The 18,625-nt window shown below is 44.6% G+C and overlaps 2 protein-coding genes across 4 annotated transcripts in view; one reads left to right on the plus strand and one right to left on the minus strand.

Annotated features, from left to right (window-relative positions):
• Nucleotides 1–866: 866 nt before the first annotated feature.
• Nucleotides 867–14,998, minus strand: LOC311602037 (non-histone chromosomal protein HMG-17-like; the record flags this gene model as incomplete). Its single annotated transcript, XM_084789745.1, has 2 exons — nucleotides 867–1,112; nucleotides 14,921–14,998. The coding sequence occupies 2 exons, from the start codon at nucleotides 14,996–14,998 to the stop codon at nucleotides 870–872; spliced, it is 321 nt and encodes a 106-aa protein (XP_084645871.1). The 3' UTR covers nucleotides 867–869.
• Nucleotides 14,083–18,625, plus strand: part of KLF8 (KLF transcription factor 8) — a 151,924-nt gene continuing 147,381 nt past the window's right edge. The window contains exons 1-2 of one of the 3 annotated variants that reach the window (XM_084791097.1): nucleotides 14,083–14,180; nucleotides 14,580–14,686. The gene's annotated coding sequence lies outside the window, so the exon portion shown is untranslated. The other 2 variants (XM_084791098.1, XM_084791096.1) reach the window with 2 other exon arrangements.

Genomic DNA, 18,625 nt, shown 5'->3' on the forward strand with positions numbered 1-18,625 from the left:
CCTGCTGCTCCAAAGCCTGACTTCATCAAAGCCCACACAAGTCATCCTGTTCTGTACCATCCAAACTCCTCTTTTTGCAACAAGGAACTTTCCATCTCCAGAGAATGAGCTAGGCAATACTTAAGCATGGCACCCACTATGGTCTTTTCATGCATGGTGCTGTGAACTCCAGAAGGTTATGCTGCAGTGCTCTGTGGCAGAAGGATGTTTCTCATGCCTCCTCCTTTGGGAAAAGTGAAATGTGTGCATGTTTCTGCTAAGACTTATGCCCGTTTTGTTTACGACTCTGCTCACACAGGGGAGGAGGCTACAGCACATATCCTTGCTCATTACCTTACCGAATTTGCCTTCACGAATCTTCCCCAGTGCCTTCTGATGGCTGGTGCTCTATTTGGGAGATGTCCCAGGGAGGCCTGGCCCTTTGTTAAGGGAAAGGAGGAGTGGATCTGGGGGAGAGGGGAGAGGGTGAGGAGGGACTGGGAGGAGAGAAGGGAGGAGAAAGTGTGGTCAGGATGTAACATATGAGATTAGAATAAATTAAAAAGAAGAGGAGGAGGAGGTGGAGGAAGGCAATGCTCCTACTTATAACTGCATTTAAAAACGTTTGTGTCCAACATAAAATGGCTCCAAACATGGGCATTCCTTAAAACCCTCAGGGAAGCCAGATGTGGTGGTACATGCCTTTAATCCCAGCACTCGGGAGGCAGAGGCAGGGGGATCTGTGCGAGTTCGAGGCCAGCCTGGTCTACAAAACGATTCTAGAACAGCCAAGGCTACACAAAGAAACACTGTCTCACAAAACAAACAAAAAAAAGTATTTCAAACTGTACAGTCACCAGAAATACACAGTTATCAAAAATGCACACATATCACTTGGCATCTCCAGCACCTTCGGCTTCCTGCGCCTGGTCTGTTTTGGCGTCTCCATTTTCTGCAGGATTATTCGCATCCTTACCAGCATCAGCTTTCCCCTTCTTCCCCTTGGGTACCTTCTCTCCCTTCTTAGGCTTGGGCTCTGGCTCTGGAGGAGCACGTTTAGCAGACATCCCTGCAGATCTTCTCTGTGACTCCTCCTTCAGCTTGGCTTTATCTCCTTTAGCACCGCCTTCAGCCTGATTACAGTGGGAGAGCAGAGGAGAGATCTAAAGGCCTGGGGTTGGGAAATAACCCAGGAGCTATACTTCTGATGTGTCTGGTAATTATACTCATGCAGGTCAAGAAGGAAGCCTACTGGACCTACATCCCCGGGCCACTGTTTTGCTTTCTTCTTTTTCCTTCCTTCCTTCCTTCCTCCTCTCCCTCCCTCTTCTTTCTTTCTTTCTTTCTTTCTTTCTTTCTTTCTTTCTCTCTCTTTCTTTCAACAGGGTTTCTCTGTATAGTCTTAGCTGTCTTAGACTCACTTTGTAGAACAGGCTGGCCTCGAACTCACAGAGATCTGTTTGACTGCCTCCTGAGTGCTGAGATTAGAGATGTGCGCCACCACAGCTGCTTGCCACTGCTTTTCATTAAGTGGTTTGATCACATTTTCCCATACCGAATGACTCTTTCCGTTTTGAGGGAAGCCCTCTAATCACCTGGGCTCCATTTAATTATTCAGGGTGGGGTGCAGCCTTGAAATTTGGACAGAATTTGATATATCACAAGGATTACCAATACATACATATGACAGCAGCTCCTGATAATGAGAGCAGACTATATTTTGGAATTAGCTGAGTGTTTGCATCCACAATAATGATAGATAGCACAGATGTGGCCCAATTATGTCAGCATATCCTAGCAACCCAAAAGGCCTATGATCACGTTGTTTCTCTTGCTAATATTGTAAAAACGATCTTTGAGGAGTTTCAAGGCTCCCTCCCTTTAACTTGTTAAAATATTCTTTTTGTTTTTCTTGGGCACAGTGGCTGGTATGCTCTTCCTTCTTATTATCCTTACAGTGTGGTGTCAAGCATTGCATTCAGCTGCACTGGACTAATATGAAGCTTGATCCTGAACAACTAAGGATGGGAGATGTGGGGAGTGCAGGAAGCCCTGAGTTTACATGTGTTGTTAATATGAACACAGTCATGTCAAGGACCCCAGTGCCTCGGACCCATGGAAATGACATCAGTGAAATGGTGTTCAGTTACCAATGCTGACAGGTACAGAAAGCATCAACAGCAGCTTGGTCCTCATGCTGCCAGGTGTTTACAGCCTGAGACTTCAGCACTGAGAGACATTAACCCCCTCCTCATTCTGCTGTGCATAATAGGTGCACTGAGTCTGGGTTGTGCAGTGGATATCTATCAAAGCCAGCATAGTTCATCTGATCCCAGCTCTCTGTACGTATTTCTGTTGTTTCTTCATTGTGTCCTTTCTTCTCTCCCTCGCTGTCCCAGACATATTTCGAGGTCCTAGCTGTGCAGGACCTGGCATATATTCATATATTTACTTCTTGCAGCCACTATATGAATAGACATTGTTACTGAATATTTATATATATTGGATATATAGAGAGAGAGCGAGAGATAAGACACAGGCATGAGACAAATGCCTCTTCCATGACATTTAGAAAAACAATGATTTATTGTGCCTGAAATATAGGGCAAAGGGGAGCCCTAGGAAGATAGAGTTGAGGACTTACTGCCTTTCCTCCTTTATGAAAGGATCAAGTAACTGGGAGTCAAAAAAGAAGAGCCGGATTTCAAAACTATCGGAAGTGAGTTCAGGGAAATGACTCAGCAGATAAAAGCACTGGCTTGAAAGCCTAGCAACCTGAATATGAGATCCAAAACTCACATGAGAGTAGGAGAGAACCAATTATACAAATATATCCTCTGGCCTCCATAGGCACACCATGAAACACATCATCGTCATTGGCATCGTCCTCATCATCATAAATTTTATGTTAAAGTATTGGAGGTGAAGTCAAAATGACTTAGTAACTCACTGATTGCTCTCTCGTGAGACCGAGAGAGTACCCTGGATGGTACATACAGGTTTAAAGCAACTGAGTAATATAAGGCCTGGGTAGAGCTATGAAGGCCAGGAAAAAAGCGTGAAGTCAAGGAAATTAAGATGCGACAATAAACACATGAAGCAATGACTACCTGAAACCATGGATTGAGTGAGCTCTCCAGAGGCAACGGTGTAAAGAAAACATCATGCTAAAAGGACAGATGGAGAGGTTGTCAGCCAAGTGTGCCACACGGGACATTTTAACGTGTGCGTTGGGAGCAAGTTTTTAACCGTTCTGAATCTGTTTCCATATGCTTAAAGGAGACACAATAAGACTACCCACCCCTTTTCTTCAAGAGACCACACTCAAGATAATGCACGATTCCTTGTTGGAATTCACGTGAATTAATTACAGAGTTCTTTAGCTGCAGTGCTACTGCCAGCCACTCTTCGGCAGTATTGGCTCCAAGAGTTTGTTAAGAACATGGACTGTAGCCAGGCATGGTGGCGCACACCTTTAATCCCAGCACTCCGGAGGCAGAGGCAGGTAGATTGCTGTGAGTTTGAGGCCAGCCTGGTCTACAAAGTGGGTCTAGGACAGCCAAGGCTACACAGAGAAACCCTGTCTCGAAACAAACAAACAAACAGCATAGGAGCCAGGCATGGTGGCACACAGCTTTAACATCAGCACTCATGGGGCAGAGGCAGGTGGTAAGTAGTTTTCTGTGAGTTCAAGGCCAGCCTGGTCTACAAAGTGAGTCAAGGCAGCCAAGGCTATTACACAGAAAAAAACCATCACAACAAACCAACTCCCACCACAAAAAAGCACAGATTGTGCTGCTGATGGTATGCAGTTCTTCACAGGGTTTATTTGCTAATTACTCTGCTGTCTACTGTAACATTAATGATTTCTTCTCCCACTCCCCCCCTAACCCCCAAGACAGGTTTCTCTGTGTAGCCTTGGCTGTCCTGGACTCACTTTGTAGACCAGGCTGGCCTCGAACTCACAGACATCTGCCTGTCTCTGCCTCTGAGTGTTGGGATTAAAGCCGTGCACCACCATTCCCTGCTATGTTAATGATTTTTTTGCCATAAAAATATTTCTTAAAGCTGGGCGTGGTGGCGCACACCTTTAATCCCAGCACTCAGGAGGCAGAGGCAGGTAGATCTTTATGAGTTCGGGGCCAACCTGGTCTACACGGCGAGTCCAGGACAGCCAAGCCTACATAGAGAAACCCTGTCTCGATATACCCCCTCCCCCAAAATATTTCTTACCCGGCGGTGGTGGCACATGCCTTTAACTCCAGCACTTGGGAGGCAGAGGTTTCTTCTTATAGGTTTCTAGGACCCTCTGGATCCTTCTATTTCCCCATTCTCCCATGCTTCTCTCACCTAGAATCCCAATAGGATGTCCTCCCCTCTGTCCCACTTTCCTGGTAAGTGAAGACTTTCATGGGACATATCCCTTGGGCTAGTGTCCAGATATAAGTGAGTATATACCATTTGACTCTGCTTCTGGGTTAACTCACTCATTATGATCATTTCTACTTCATTGCTGGTGGGAATGCAAACTAGTACAGCCACTTTGGAAATCTATTTGGTGCTATATCAGAAAATTGGGAATAGGGCTTCCTCAAGACCCAGCTATTCAACTCCTTGGAATATACCCAGAAGATGCTCCAGCACACAACAGGGACATATGCTCAACCATGTTCATAGCAGCCTTATTCATAATAGCCAGAACATGGAAACAGCCTAAGTGTCCCTCAGTAGAAGAATGGATAAAGAAACTGTGGTACATATACACTATGGAATACTACTCAGCTATTAAAAAACAAGGAATTCCCAAATTTTGTGACATAATTACTTCTTAAAGCAACATCTGTCCTTAAAAATATAGCAGCAGGCTGCCAGGCGATGATGGCGCTCGCTTTTAATCCCAGCACTTGGGAAGCAGAGGCAGGTGGATTGCTGTGAGTTTGAGGCCAGACTGGTCTACAAAGTGAGTCCAGGACAGCCAATGCTTCACAGAGAAACTTTGTCTCGAAAAACCAAAAAAAAAAAAAAAAAAGCAGCACGCAAATAAAACTTATATCTTAGATTGCTTCCAGTTCAAAGTATAAACATGTATCATTTTTCACATTTTTCAAATCATATTTTAGGCAGTTTAACTCAAAATACATAAACAGTAACAGAAATTTATTCACCGTTATTAATTAAATGGAAAACTCCAATTTAAAAAAATTACTCGTGGGTCAGACATGGTGGCACACGCCTTTAATCCCAGCACTCAGGAGGCAGAGGCAGGTGGATCACTGTGAGTTTGAGGCCCATCTGTCTACAAAGTGAGTACAGGACAGCCAAGGCTACACAGAGAGACCCTGTCTCGAGAAACCAAAAAACCAAAAAGAAAAAAAAATTACTTGTATGAAGCACACATAAAAAATGAAAAGTCAAGTTTACTTTTTTTTTTTTTTTTTTTTTTTGGTTTTTGAGACAGGGTTTCTCTGTGTAGCCTTGACTGTCCGGGACTCTCTTTGTAGTCCAGGCTGGCCTTGAACTCACAGCGATCCGCCTGCCTCTGCCTCCCGGGTGCTGGGATTAAAGGCATAGGCCACCACGCCTGGCAAGTTTACTTTTTTTTGTTTGTGTCTTTTGGTTTGGTTTTTCGAGACAGGGTTTCTCTTGTAGTCCTGGCTGTCCTGGACTCGCTTTGTAGACCAGCCTGGCCTCCAACTCACAGAGATTGGCCTGCCTTTGCCTCCCAGTGCTGGGATTGAAGGTGTGTGCCTCCTTGGCTAAGTAAAGTTTACTTAATGGCAACAATTTAGTATCTGTTAATCAGTGACAGGCTGTGAAAATGCCTTTATCTAGAGTACTGAAGAGAAGAAACATCCTGCTACTTTGCACACTTGAATAGCTGCAAGGATCAGCACTACAATCTTGAATGATATTCTTAGCAAACAAAAAGTTTATCAGATTTGCCCTTTCAAATGCCTAACACAAGTCAATAATTGTTCGCAGCTCTCCTCAGATCCTTTTTTCCTAGGTAGCTGACAATGGGTGTCCTAATCAATTCTGTAAGGCTGCCTCTAGACAAGGAGCCTCCCCAGCAGAAGGGCTTGTTTGATCTTTCTCTGGCATAGCACTCCATCACAGATGTATGTGGCGTTGACTCATTCCTTAGATGTGGTCCATAGCCAGAAGTGTCCATGGTATGCTATTACTGATTACTATTGCCGGGTTGGGGTTTTTGGTGGTGGTGTTGTTTTTGGTTTTTTGAGACAGAGTTTCTCTGTGTATCCTTGGCTGTCCTGGACTTGATTTGTACAACAGGCTGGCCTCGAACTCACAGTGATCTGCCTGACTCTGCCTCCCAAGTACTGGGATTATAGGTGTGTGTCACCATACCTGGCCTATTGCTGGTTTTTTGTTGCCTTTTTTTTTTCTGGGTAGAATTTTGAAAATAATGTATCATCAGTAATATTATTTTTCTAGAATTGGTTTTCTCTGAAAGCTACCTACTACGTTCTCAGCAGTTTATTCATTTAAGCGTGTTTTTCTAAAGCTTTTTAACCATTGAAGATCTGTGCTTGCTTAAAATTTAACTTTTGGATGGGGTGGTGGCGGCGGCGGTGCATGCCTTTCATCTCAGCACTTGGGAGGCAGAGGCCGGTGGATCTTTGTGAGTTCGAGGCCAGCTGGGACTACAGAGCAAGTTCCAGGGCAGCCAGAGCTGTTACAGAGAAACCACGTCTCAAAAAACAAGCAAACAAACAAACAAAATTAACTTCTGGAGTTTGCAATCCTGGCATCTGAAAAAACTAACCTTTAATTCTGTATTGCTCAGGATGAAGTAAAAATGGCACCAATGTTTAGAACTCTTTGGGAATTGGACTTGGAACGTCATGTGTGCAAGGTAAGCTCTCTTCCAGAGCTGTAGTATTTCATATATTTGATTTTTGCTTCAGCACTAACATTTGCTTTTAATGTAGAATCACATTGTTTCAAATCTTTTCTTTCTTTTTTTTCAAGACAAGATTTCTCTGTGTAGCTTTGGCTGTCCTGGACTCGCTTTGTAGACCAGGCTGGCCTCGAACTCACAGCGATCCGCCTGCCTCTGCCTCCCTGAGTGCTGGGATCAAAGGCCTGTGCCACCATGCCTAGCTCAAATCTTATCTATAGTAACTATAATACCAAAAAAAAAAATACCACCAAGATCATTCCCAGAAGTCACAAGGTACACAAATCACAGGATACAGACAAAGAACAAAGGTATAGTATCTGTGTTTACCAGTCTTAGTGGAGTGACTGTGTGCAATAGTTTGTTTTTCCTTTAGGCCCTGATTTTGAGATTTAGGTTCTTGGATTCTTTTTTGTTTTGTCTGTCTGTTTTTCTCTTTTTCTTGCTTTCTTTCTTTCGTTTTGTTGTTGTTGTTGTTCTTTTGATTTGTTTTTTTGTGACAGGGTTTTCTCTGTGTAGCCTTGGGTGTCCTAGACCTTACTCTGTAGACCAGGTTGGCCTCCAACTCAGAGATCCTCCTGCATGTGCCTCCTGAGAGTGATACCACACTCTGCTTTTTTAAAGTTTTCAATGGGAGAAGATTCTATTATTGCAAATTTCATGCCTAACAATTTATATGCTGCTGTGTTAATTTTCACAAGTCAAATTTGCATGCAGTGCAACTTTGCTGTTCAGCTGTGGTAACTTTTTTTTTCATAATTTTTTTCAAGACAGGGTTTCTCTGTGTTTCCTTTGCTGTCCTGGCCTTGCTTTGTAGACCAGGATGGCCTCAAATTTACAGAGATCTGGCTGCCTCTGCCTCCTAGGTTAAAGGCATGTGCCACCACAGCCGGCTTTTATAATTTTTAAAAAAGATTTATTTATTTATTATGTATGTAATGTTCTACCTGCATGTATGCCTGCAGGCCAGAAGGGGCTACCAGGTTTCATTATAGATGGCTGTGAACCACCATGTGGTTGCTGGAAATTGAACTCAAGAACTCTGGAAGAGCAGTCACTGCTGTTAACCTCTGAACTATCTCTCCAGCCCCGTGGTAACTTTTATCACAAGAAATCATTGACAATTGTTGCCTGAGTTAACATTCACCAGGTGGTAAACGTTCACAAAGGCCATTTCAGCTCCTTCTCTCAAGCACTGCAGAAATGGTAGGTGTTTGGAAGAAGAGGCAGTTTGAGAAGTTTACGGCCTGTGAAAATAGCTGACATTTATGAATTCTTCATTTGAAATTACCTGAATTTCTACCCCACTTTTTAAATTAAGAACAATATTTCTACATTCTTCATTCTATATTCCCATCTAGTGGCCACATAGGCAACTGCCTGCAATTGAATTTTCTCTTGATTATATTTAAGTTATAGCCAGGCAGTGGTGGCGCACGCCTTTAATCCCAGCACTTGGGGGGCAGAGGCAAGCGGATCACTGTGAGTTCGAGGCCAGCCTGGTCTACAGAGTGAGTCTAGGACATCCAAGGCTACACAGAGAAACCCTGTATCAAAAAAAATTAAGTTATTTATTTACACCCTTATCCTAGCTCCCCTTCCCTTGTCTCCTCCCAGTCCATTAATTTCATCTCTCTCCCCGCAGCCCCCCTCCTCCCTTCCACCTCAGAAAAGGCAAGGCCTAATTATCAACCAGTCTCAGCATTATTATCTCCATTTTAAAGATGAGGAAAGTTGAGACTCAGTGACGTTAAGTAATGTGCCTAGGACTGCATAGTTGCTACAGAATAGAAAGGAACTGTGTTAAAATTGTTTACTTCATGTACTAGTCAGAATTCTCTAAAGGAACAGTATGGCTAGAAATTCATTTATTAGATTGGCTTACAGGATGTGGTCAAGGCAGTCCAACAGCAGCTGCCTCACACTGGAAAAGGCCTCAGCAGTTGTTCAGGCTGTGAGGCTGGGTGTCTCAGCAGTTCTAATCTGGTAGTGAAGGCCCAGAGGATTTCTAGAGAGCTGATAGTCTTCAGTCTATGTTGAAATCTTGAAGAAGTTGGTTCTAAAATTGTTGAAGGAATGTCACAGCAACAAGACAGATGTACTTGCCAGCAAGTGCAAGGACAAGCAGGCAAAAACCAATTTCCTTCTTCAATGTCCTTTTTATCTGGGCTGCCACTAGAAAGTGTAGACCAAATTTAGGGCAGGCCTCCCTAGTTCAAATAATCTGATTAAGAAAACTGCAAGCCAGGCGGTGGTAGCGCACACCTGTAATCCCAGCACTTGGGAGGCAGAGGCAGGCGGATTGCTGTGAGTTTGAGGCCAGCCTGGTCTACAAAGTGAGTCCAAGACAGCCAAGGCTACACAGAGAGACCCTGTCTCGAAAAACAAAAACAAAACAAAACAAAAAAAACCAAAACAAAAGCAACAACAAATAAAACAATTGGTGTTTTTTTTTAATGTCAAGAGCTATCAGAGGTCTCTATTTTTTTCTACAAGAAATGCTTTGTAGCCAAAGTCTCTACCCCCCCCCCCCTTTTTTTTTCGAGACAGGTTTCTCTGTGTAGCCTTGGCTGTTCTTGACTCGCTTTGTAGACCCCGCTGGCCTCGAACTCACAGCGATCTGCCTGCTTCTACCTCCCAAGTGCTGGGAATAAAGGCGTGCACCACTATGCCCAGTTAAGTCTCTACCTATGTAACTTAGGCTATACATAGAGAAGCCTGATAATAACATTATTTTCCTCCATATTCTTTTCTTTCTTTCTTTCTTTCTTTCTTTCTTTCTTTCTTTCTTTCTTTCTTTTTTCGAGACAGGGTATCTCTGTGTACCCCTGGCTGTCCTGGACTCACTTTGTAGACCAGGCTGGCCTCGAACTCATAGCGATCTGCCTGCCTCTGCCTCCCGAGTGCTGGGATTAAAGGCCTGTGCCACCACCGCCCAGCTTCGTTCCATATTTCTGTGTTACATGGCTAGTAAATGAGATTCCGGGCACCTAGAGATTTTCTTACAAATACAAACCCAGTCTTTTTTCTGAATGAAAACAATGAAATAAGAGCACATTACTCCTAAAGTACAAGATTTTTAATGTATCTCTGTATTAGTCACCAAAATGTTTGAAGTAAGGAAAGGGAAGAGTCCAGGCTGAAAATGGCTGGCAGACTGAGAGCAGACTAATAGCCTGGGCCAAGAGGCCAAGATAGTGTAGCCAAAATGGCTGGATTATATAGGAGTCAGGTTTGGGGAAGGGAAGTGAAAGACCAGCCTCTGGAAGGGAGAGGTTTAGTGTAGGGGGCGGGGTGAGAAGTTCTGGGAGGAGCCACAGGTACTGAGTGAGACTGGGAGAGCTGGGAGGAGCCACAGGTACTGAGTGATGCTAAGAGAACTGTCTGGCTCCACTTTGATATGTTACTAGCCACCTCAGTTAGCCATTTGCCTCAGGTATCTGAGACCTAACACTTTCCACTATAGCACAGCTGCCTTTCACATTGATCGGGGATCTATTTTTGTGTTTGCTACATGACTAAATGGAGTACCATATATAGTCAGTTCAACATGCCAAATCTCTGTATTAATCACTGCAAAGTGTTTGAAGATAAACAAGATATAGGCCAAACTCCTAAGGAGCTTATTAATAAGGCAGCATCTAAATATCTATAGTCGAAAACGTTGGAAAGTAAAGGAAGATCAGAAAAATCAGGATTTGAATTAGTCTGGGGCTACTAAATTGGCAAGAGAGAACTTCATTTTTCATTCATTCTTTTTGTTTGTTTTGCTTTTTTCGAAACAGGGTTTCTCTGTGTAGCCCTGGCTGTCCTGGACTCACTTTGTAGACCAGGCTGGTCTTGAACTCACAGAGATCTGCCTGCCTCTGCCTCCCGAATACTGGGATTAAGGGCGTGCGCCACCACATCTAGCCCTCAACTTGCCTTTCTTATCCTTTAGACTTTCTGTGTAGATACTTTACCCTCGGGTTAATTTAGGGTTAATTGGTAGAAGCTGTGGTTTGCTAGAGGCGTGCTTTTGGGTTGTCTTTTAGGATTTGCAGCTGGTAGCTGATTACTCACTTAAGGTTCCTAATAGTCCCAAGGAACACAGTTTTGTTTTATTTTTGTTGGTGGTGGTTTTTTTTCCGAGACAGGGACTCTCTGTGTAGCCTTGGCTGTCCTGGACTCGCACTGTAGGCCAGGCTGGTCTTGAACTCACAGCGATCCACCTGCCTCTGCCTCCCAAGTGCTGGGATTAAAAGTGTGTGCTACCACCGCCCAGCAGTTTGTTTGTTTTGAAACTTAGACCCATCTAAATATTACTTTGTAATCAGATTATATTTTTTCACACCCCTAGTATGTATTCATTTCATTGTAAAGCCTCACAATGACTTACCTGCTGCTATTATTATTATTATTATAGTTATTTTCAGATGAGAATATAGAAGCTCTGGGAGGTTGGATTACTTGTCCAAACCACAACACAGAAGAAATGTTACAGCTGGGATATGAACTTTGGTAGTAGGGCTGTGAAGACAAATACTTTTCCATTGTATTTCTTTTTTTTCCCCCTATACAAGGTTTCCCTTTGTAGTCCTGGCTGTCCTGGACTCACTTTGTAGACCAGGCTGGCCTCAAACTCACTGTGATCTGCTTGGCTCTGTCTCCCAAATGCTGGGATTAAAGGCATATGCCACCACCACCCCGCTCCCATTGTATTTCTTAAGTAAACTTGTAGTTAAGTATGATATTAGGAAGAACAAACAAGCCAACTTGCTGAATGTTAATTTGTCAGAGATGATAGGAAAACAAATAGTTGGACATGGTGGCATATGCCTTTAATCCCAGCACTCGGGAGGCAGAGGCAGGCAGATTGATGTGAGTTCGAGGCCAGCCTGCCCTACAAAACAAGTTCAGGACAGCTAAGATTACACAGAGAAACCTGTCTTGGGGGAAAAAAAGAATGGCCAATAAAGGTCATTAGGTATGTACAAGATGGACTTTTTAAGAGAATTTATAAACACTGACCTTGATGCAAGGTTAGCAAGGGCACCCACATTCCTTCACCAGTACAAGGGCATAAGGCTTGTTAGTCTCAATAAAAATAGTATTCTAAGAGCAAACACCCTGTATTTAAGACTTTACCTTGGCAGCCAGGCTTGGTAGCCTCCGCCTTTAATCCCAGCACTTGGGAGGCAGAGGCAGGCAGATAGTTGTGAGTTCGAGGCCAGCCTGGTCCATAAAGTTAGTTCAGGATAGCCAAGGCTACACAGAGAAACTCTGTCTCAAAAAAAAAAAAAAGACTTTACCCTGGTTGGGCAGTGGTGGCACATGTGGCAGAGGCAGGCAGGCAAAGCTACACACAGAGAAACCATGTCTCGAAAAATCAAAAAAAGAAAAAAACAAAAAACAAAAAAACACCTTACCTTGGGCTAACCTTAAGGTTAATTGGTAATAGCTGTGGCATGCTATCACTGTGCTTTGGGGTTGTCTTTTAGGATTTGCCGGTTCAAATATCAGTTTGTCATTTATTAAGCCATTATCAACAGGTTCACAGTTGCTCAGCCATCATATGTTGTGAACAGTATTATTTTGCTTACAGATGTTACTAGGCCCGAGCCGGGCATGGTGGCACAAGCCTTTAACCCCAGCACTCAGGAGGCAGAGGCAGGCGGATCACTGTGAGTTCAAGGACAGCCTGGTCTACAAAGCAAGTCTCGGACAGCCAAGGCTACACGGAGAAACCTTGTCTCAAAAAACCAACCCCCCCCCCCAAAAAAAAACCAAAACCCAAAACAAAACAAAACAAAACAAAACCAAAAAAACCCCAGATGTTACCAGGCCCAAGTCTCCAGGCCATGAATGCCTTGAATGTTAGCTAGTCTTCATCTAGTTTGCTATTATAAACTTTCAATGTACCTGGCCAAATTAAGGGTGTTTGGTCAACTCTCTTAGAAGAATGAATTAGCAGAGCAGGTGGTGGTCACATCTTTAATCCCAGCACTTAGGAGGCAGTGGCCATGTTGAAGGCCAGGTTGGTCCTACAGAGCGAGTTCCAGGACAGCAAAGGGCAACCCTGTTTCTAATAATAATAACTATAATAAATAAGCATAGATAAATACCCAATACATCTTCTAAGACACTGCCCATAATATTTTTAAACAAATTGGCTTCACACTATGTGGCAGCCACTATTCGGTATGCTAAGGATGGGTAAGTCCCTGCTGTCACCGAGCTGCTGCTGGTACAAACGTGCAAATCCCATTCATTGGAATTGTGATAAGAAGATGGGATTAGGTCCCACTTTATTGTCCTGTGTTCTGTGAGTTACTCTCGGCTGTCAGGTCAGAAAAAGGTTCTTTTGAGTTTCGTAGGATTGAGAGTTCACTACGGATAGAAACAAACAGAAAGGTAACACAGGCCAAAGCATGAGACTGATCTTAGCATACTGAACTAAAAAACGCCGGCGTGCCTATACCACCGCTTTGAACACCGTTACTTATAAATTAAGGAGGTGGGGAGGGATGGATCTTGCTTCCGGTAGAATTTGGATTCTAAATGCAACGGGAATTGAAGATTAAATAAAAAAAATATTACCTCTTGTTCAGATTTGCTATTTAAATCTGCCGCGTTTAGTTGAGAGACGGCAGTGGGCCAGAGCCTCAGAAGTAGTGGCATTGGTGAGAGGTGGTTGGCTCCCGGTCATAATTTGAAGATGGAGACAAAAAGATTTTGAAGAACTGAAAGTGACCTGGGAGGGTAAAAGGGTCAAAGTTGGCTCCAAGGTCTTTTGTCCTGAAACCAGGTGGTATCACGAACTGAAACGGAGACTAGCAGCAAGCATAATTTCTGGTGGGTCACTGTGGACTTCCACTTTATGCCAGCGGCATTGGGGCCTTCGTGGTCCTCTGACTTTGGAGTTGCCTGTTTGTCGAGTGGGGTGATGGCACTGGAAAGCTTTTTATAGCTTGTTAAAGGTTATCACACAGATGCCTGGGACTCACTACTGTCTCTTTTTCCATTCTAATCAGAAATCTGGAGACTCACAAGGATGAAAGGTGAAGGCAGGCAGAACTGGAGAAGCCCCAATGCCAGGAGAGCATTTAAGCCCCTTCAGTGCACGAGAGTGGGCGGTGCCAAGGAGGGCGTTACAGGAACTTTCTTGGAGTTCTGGCTGGTTAAGGAAGAGCTTTCACCAGAAACAAAGTTAAGAGCCCGGGTAGGGTGTGGTGGGTCTGGGCCTGGCTTGGCCGGAAGGAGTTTGGGTCGGGTAGAGTGGGCAAGCTTCAGGACTGAGGTAGGTAGGGGAGGCATTCACTAGGGACTAACCCCAGCTTCGTAAACCCAACAAAAAGGTCCGAGGCATTGTTAAAAAGGCTCCAGGATTCTGTCCGCCCATCAAAGAGGGAGAAAAGCCAAGTTGTGTGATGCAGCTTTAAAGGGGCTGGTGATTGACAGAATGTGTAGCAGTGGATGGGGTGGAGCCGCTGGGTGGGGTCTGGGACAAGCAGCTGGGAGAAACCAAAAGGGAGAAACAAGAAAACCATTGCCCCTGATATCGCTACGGCTGGGCGAGGGACGCTAGTGCGAATGAGGGGAAAGGAGGGTTTTAGATTTTTACCACCACTCCCGCCACTGGCTAACTCCCTCACACCCTTAAGATTAGTAATATCGAGTGTACCGGCATCTCCCTAAGTCTCCCCAGGCTCCGTTGGTGGCGCGAGGCAGCGAGGACCCCGTGTGCGCGCTGGCCCTGGCAGGGGCTGCAAGGAGAGGATGCCTTCGGAGGCGCGGAACCCCAAAGTAAGTCCCTTCCATTTTGCCGGGCCAGCACCTCGCCTTTGGCTGCCCTCCCGGGGTCTCGGCAGGGGGGGGGGGCGGGGACGTGGCCGCTTTTCTGCTAGAGCCTCACTCCAGGAGGAAAGAAGGGTGGGGCAGGGTGGAGTAGGGTGGAGGAGAGGGGTGGAGGGTGGTGCTCTCGCGCCCAGAGCACCCACGCGGCCAGCCCCTGCGCACTGAAGCGTGTTGTGTGTTTACAGCGTCTATTTCCACTCCCGGAGTTACAGCTTCGCCACCACCCTTCTGGCATTCTTTCTTTTTGTCACACTCCAGCATCCCTATCAGGTTGCTAGAAACCTCTAGCTTCGAGCTGGGAGGGCTCCATCTTGCCTGGCTCCTTAAAGAGACAGTGCACATTTTTTAAAAACCCAGGGGACCTCTATTCGTGGGCTAGAAATTCAGTTTCAAGAAGAATATCAGCGTCTTACCTTGTTATAACACTACCTGTTTATTGGAAGGAATTTACACGCAGATGACAGCCCTTTCCTCCCCCGGGTTACCCTTCAAACTTGGTTCTAACATCCAGTGGATTTTTAGGAGGTGCAATGTGTGGGCTTTGATGCCACTACGCACATTAGCTAGCCACAGAGTCAGTTGTCACTGCAGTTTTAGCTGAAGGGTAACATTTGCATCCAGAGACAACATGACAGTGTAGATGATTTGAGCAAATTAATTCGTTCTACAGATATTTAATGCCAACTTCATTGCCTGTGGCTGATTTTGCTGCGGGACAATGTGTGTAAAAGCTCAAGGCCCCTGCAAAATGTTGCTTCTGACCCCTTTCTTAGCTGATTGGTGGCCAAGATCTCCTCCCGGGATATGGAAAGGAATGTTGAATTTGATTCCAACATTTGCCAAGCACTTCGAACGTACACACTTCTAGTTCACATATTATTTTCTTTCCATCGGGGCTCGGAATCCATAGACTGACATCAAAGGAACTGGAAGCTTTTCGGGCTGGAAAACACATAACCAGTCAAAATGGCTTGTAAAGTGGCTGTGGTGGTGCATGCCTGTTGTCTCAGTGCTCAGGAAGCAGAGGCAGGTGGATAGTTCAAGGCCAGCCTGGTCTACATAGTGAAATCCAGGACAGCCAGGGCTACTTAATAAGACCCTGTCTCAAAATGGGGGCAAAAAAGGCTTTGGGCCAGGCCTGGTGTCGCCCGCCTTTAATCCCAGCACTAAGGAGGCAGAGGCAGGTGGATCGCTGTGAGTTCGAGGCCAGCCTGGTCTACAGAGTGAGTCCAGGACAGCCAAGGCTACACAGAGAAACCATGTCTCGGAAAAACAAAAAACAAAAAACCAAAAAAATCCAAAACCAACCAACCAAACAAAAAAGAGATCAGGACAGAATCCTTCGGTAGCTAAGGCTATCTTGAATGCTCGGGTGTCTGGTCCGGTCCATTGAGCTCTCTCCCATTAGATAAAGAAGAGTTGATAGAGCAAAGATTCATGAGAAAAGGCTTCTATGGACCAGTGGCATATTTTACATGTGCCTCTCTTTGTTTCTGCTTAGGGAGGGTGGTGAGATTGTGGATGAAACTTAATGACGGCTCCACAGAGCACAGAGATGAATTGTTTGAGGTTTTAGTGCTATGATTTTACCATGAAACACTCCGGGTGGGTGATGGGATGACCGTGTTCCCATGGGTCTGCAGTCCACCAGCTACCTGCCCCAAGGATTCAATGTAAAGTACAGAGTGGCTTTCTTCTTTAATATCTGGGGTTCCACTGCATCTCCTGGACCAGTTCTCATCCAGGCGAGGGGACTGTTCTAGGTTCAGTGGCAACACTTGAAAGCAAAACACAGCCCTCTATTCTGTGTCTCCTCTGTAGCTCTTCTAAACTTCAAACCAGTCTTATTCCAATCAGCCCATATTATTGACTGGGGGGCGGCAATTCAGATTTTTTAAAGAGGCTCAACGTTCCCCCTCCCCACCCCTGTGGCCTTCTGAAAACAAAGGGAAACACATATTCAACAGAAACACTCCTGGTTGTTGAGTCAAAAAGCCACTTGTACATGCCATACCTACCCTCGAATGAAGGGTGGGGAAGGACTTTTGTTGATTCCACATCCAGTATTCCACCTTTGCTATTCCCGTCATTTGTTAGGGCCCCACTATATTTCTGTTTTAACATTTGCTTGCCTCTTGGTGTCGATGTTGGTTAGATTATCTTTGTGTGGAATTTCTGGTTCTATATGTGAGAATTAAGGAACTCTGAGCTATTATATTGTTGTTGAAATATGTTTATTGCCTTCAGAAGACAAGGAAAATGGTATGAACCTACTAAGAAGTACTCAAGGAAAGGGTAGGCTTTTTCTCCAAGTGTTGTTTTTTAAATACCAATATTGAGCCGAGCGGTGGTGGGGCACGCCTTTAATCCCAGCATTCTGGGAGGCAGAGGCAGGTGGATCACTGTGAGAGTGAGGCCAGCCTGGTCTACAAATCGAGTCTAGGACAGCCAAGTCTACACAGAAAAACCCTGTCTCGAAAAACGAAACAAAAAATTAATTAATTAAAAAATACCACTATTGCCTAATAATTGTCTATTATCAGGCTTATAATTATTATTATTATTACAGCAATATAGCCCATCAGCAATCAATCAAGACACAGACACTTGTTATATTTTAAAATAGCCTTAGTTAACCTGGGGCAAGGCAGATATTAATCCTCTATAATCTACTTCCCATAATGGGGCAGGTATGGGATCCCTGCCGGAATCCCAGGCCATCTGCTTCTAATAACTTCTATCAAGCTACCTCCCATCCATAATCCCAAATACTTGCTAATGTTCTTCATCTGGGCCCACTCTCCATCCACGCTGGCCATGTGCTTCTCTTTTATCTAACCCATGGCAGCCTTCTTCTCTTCTCTCCTCCTGGGGCCTCTCTTCTTCCCAAGCTTCTCTCTGTCTCTCAGCTCGGGAACCTTAGCCACACCTATCTCATTTGCCCTGCCCCGGTGCTTTGGCTTTTTATTAATTAGCATCAAAATACATCAGACCATCCCCCAATATCCAAGGGTTTTAAGTGGCTTCTACACAGCACTTTGATTTATTTGGTGTCATTTTGCTTCCTAGAATTTTCATTTATGACAAGGAAACGTGGTTTCATGAGAGAGAATTGCAAAAACCAAACAAAATACTTTGGGGGATCTCTGCCTTGGCTGTCTCTTCCTCCCTCTCCCTTCCTCCCTCCTTCCCCCTTCCCCTCCTTCCCTCTTTAATCCCCTCCTTCCCTCTCTGGCCCTCTCTCCCTTTGACCCTGTTTCTGCCTCCTTTTGTTTCTGTAATTCTGTAGAACTAGTTCTAACCCTCAAATTGCCTGTTGGAATGCCCAGACTTTCCTATACTAGAAAACTTTGGACAGCTTTGGTTAAATCCTGTTCTGGTTCTTTTATTTATTTATTTATTTATTTATTTGTTTGTTTGTTATTTTGGATTTTTTAAGATGGGCTTCTCTGTGTTAGCCTTGGCTGTCCTGGACTCATGTTGTAGGCCAGGCTGGCCTCGAACTCACAGCAATCCGCCTGCCTCTGCCTCCCGAATGCTGGGATTTACAGGCGTATGCCACCACGCCCGGCTCCTGTTCTGGTTCTTATTCAGCCCCCAGGAGGAGAAAGCTGCCAAAGAGTCACTTTTAATGGAAAATTATATTGTATCATGATAGTCATTTAACAAATACATGCTAAGAATCTTCTCTGTACCGCTGTACTATATTGGAGGGTGAGGGGTGCTCTTGAAGGGGATCAGCAACAAAGCTAAGTGTTGAGTGAAGAGCTAAATTAGTAGGAAGACAGTATGACATGTTAGAGAGGACTAAATACAGACTATTCAAGAAAGGCCTCCTTAACATGGTACAGAAAAAAACGTACCTCATGAAAATAGGGAGATGGCCAT

This window comes from Acomys minous (genome assembly GCF_964271855.1).
Source record: "Acomys minous genome assembly, chromosome: 7".
NCBI classification, from domain to species: Eukaryota; Metazoa; Chordata; class Mammalia; order Rodentia; family Muridae; genus Acomys; species Acomys minous.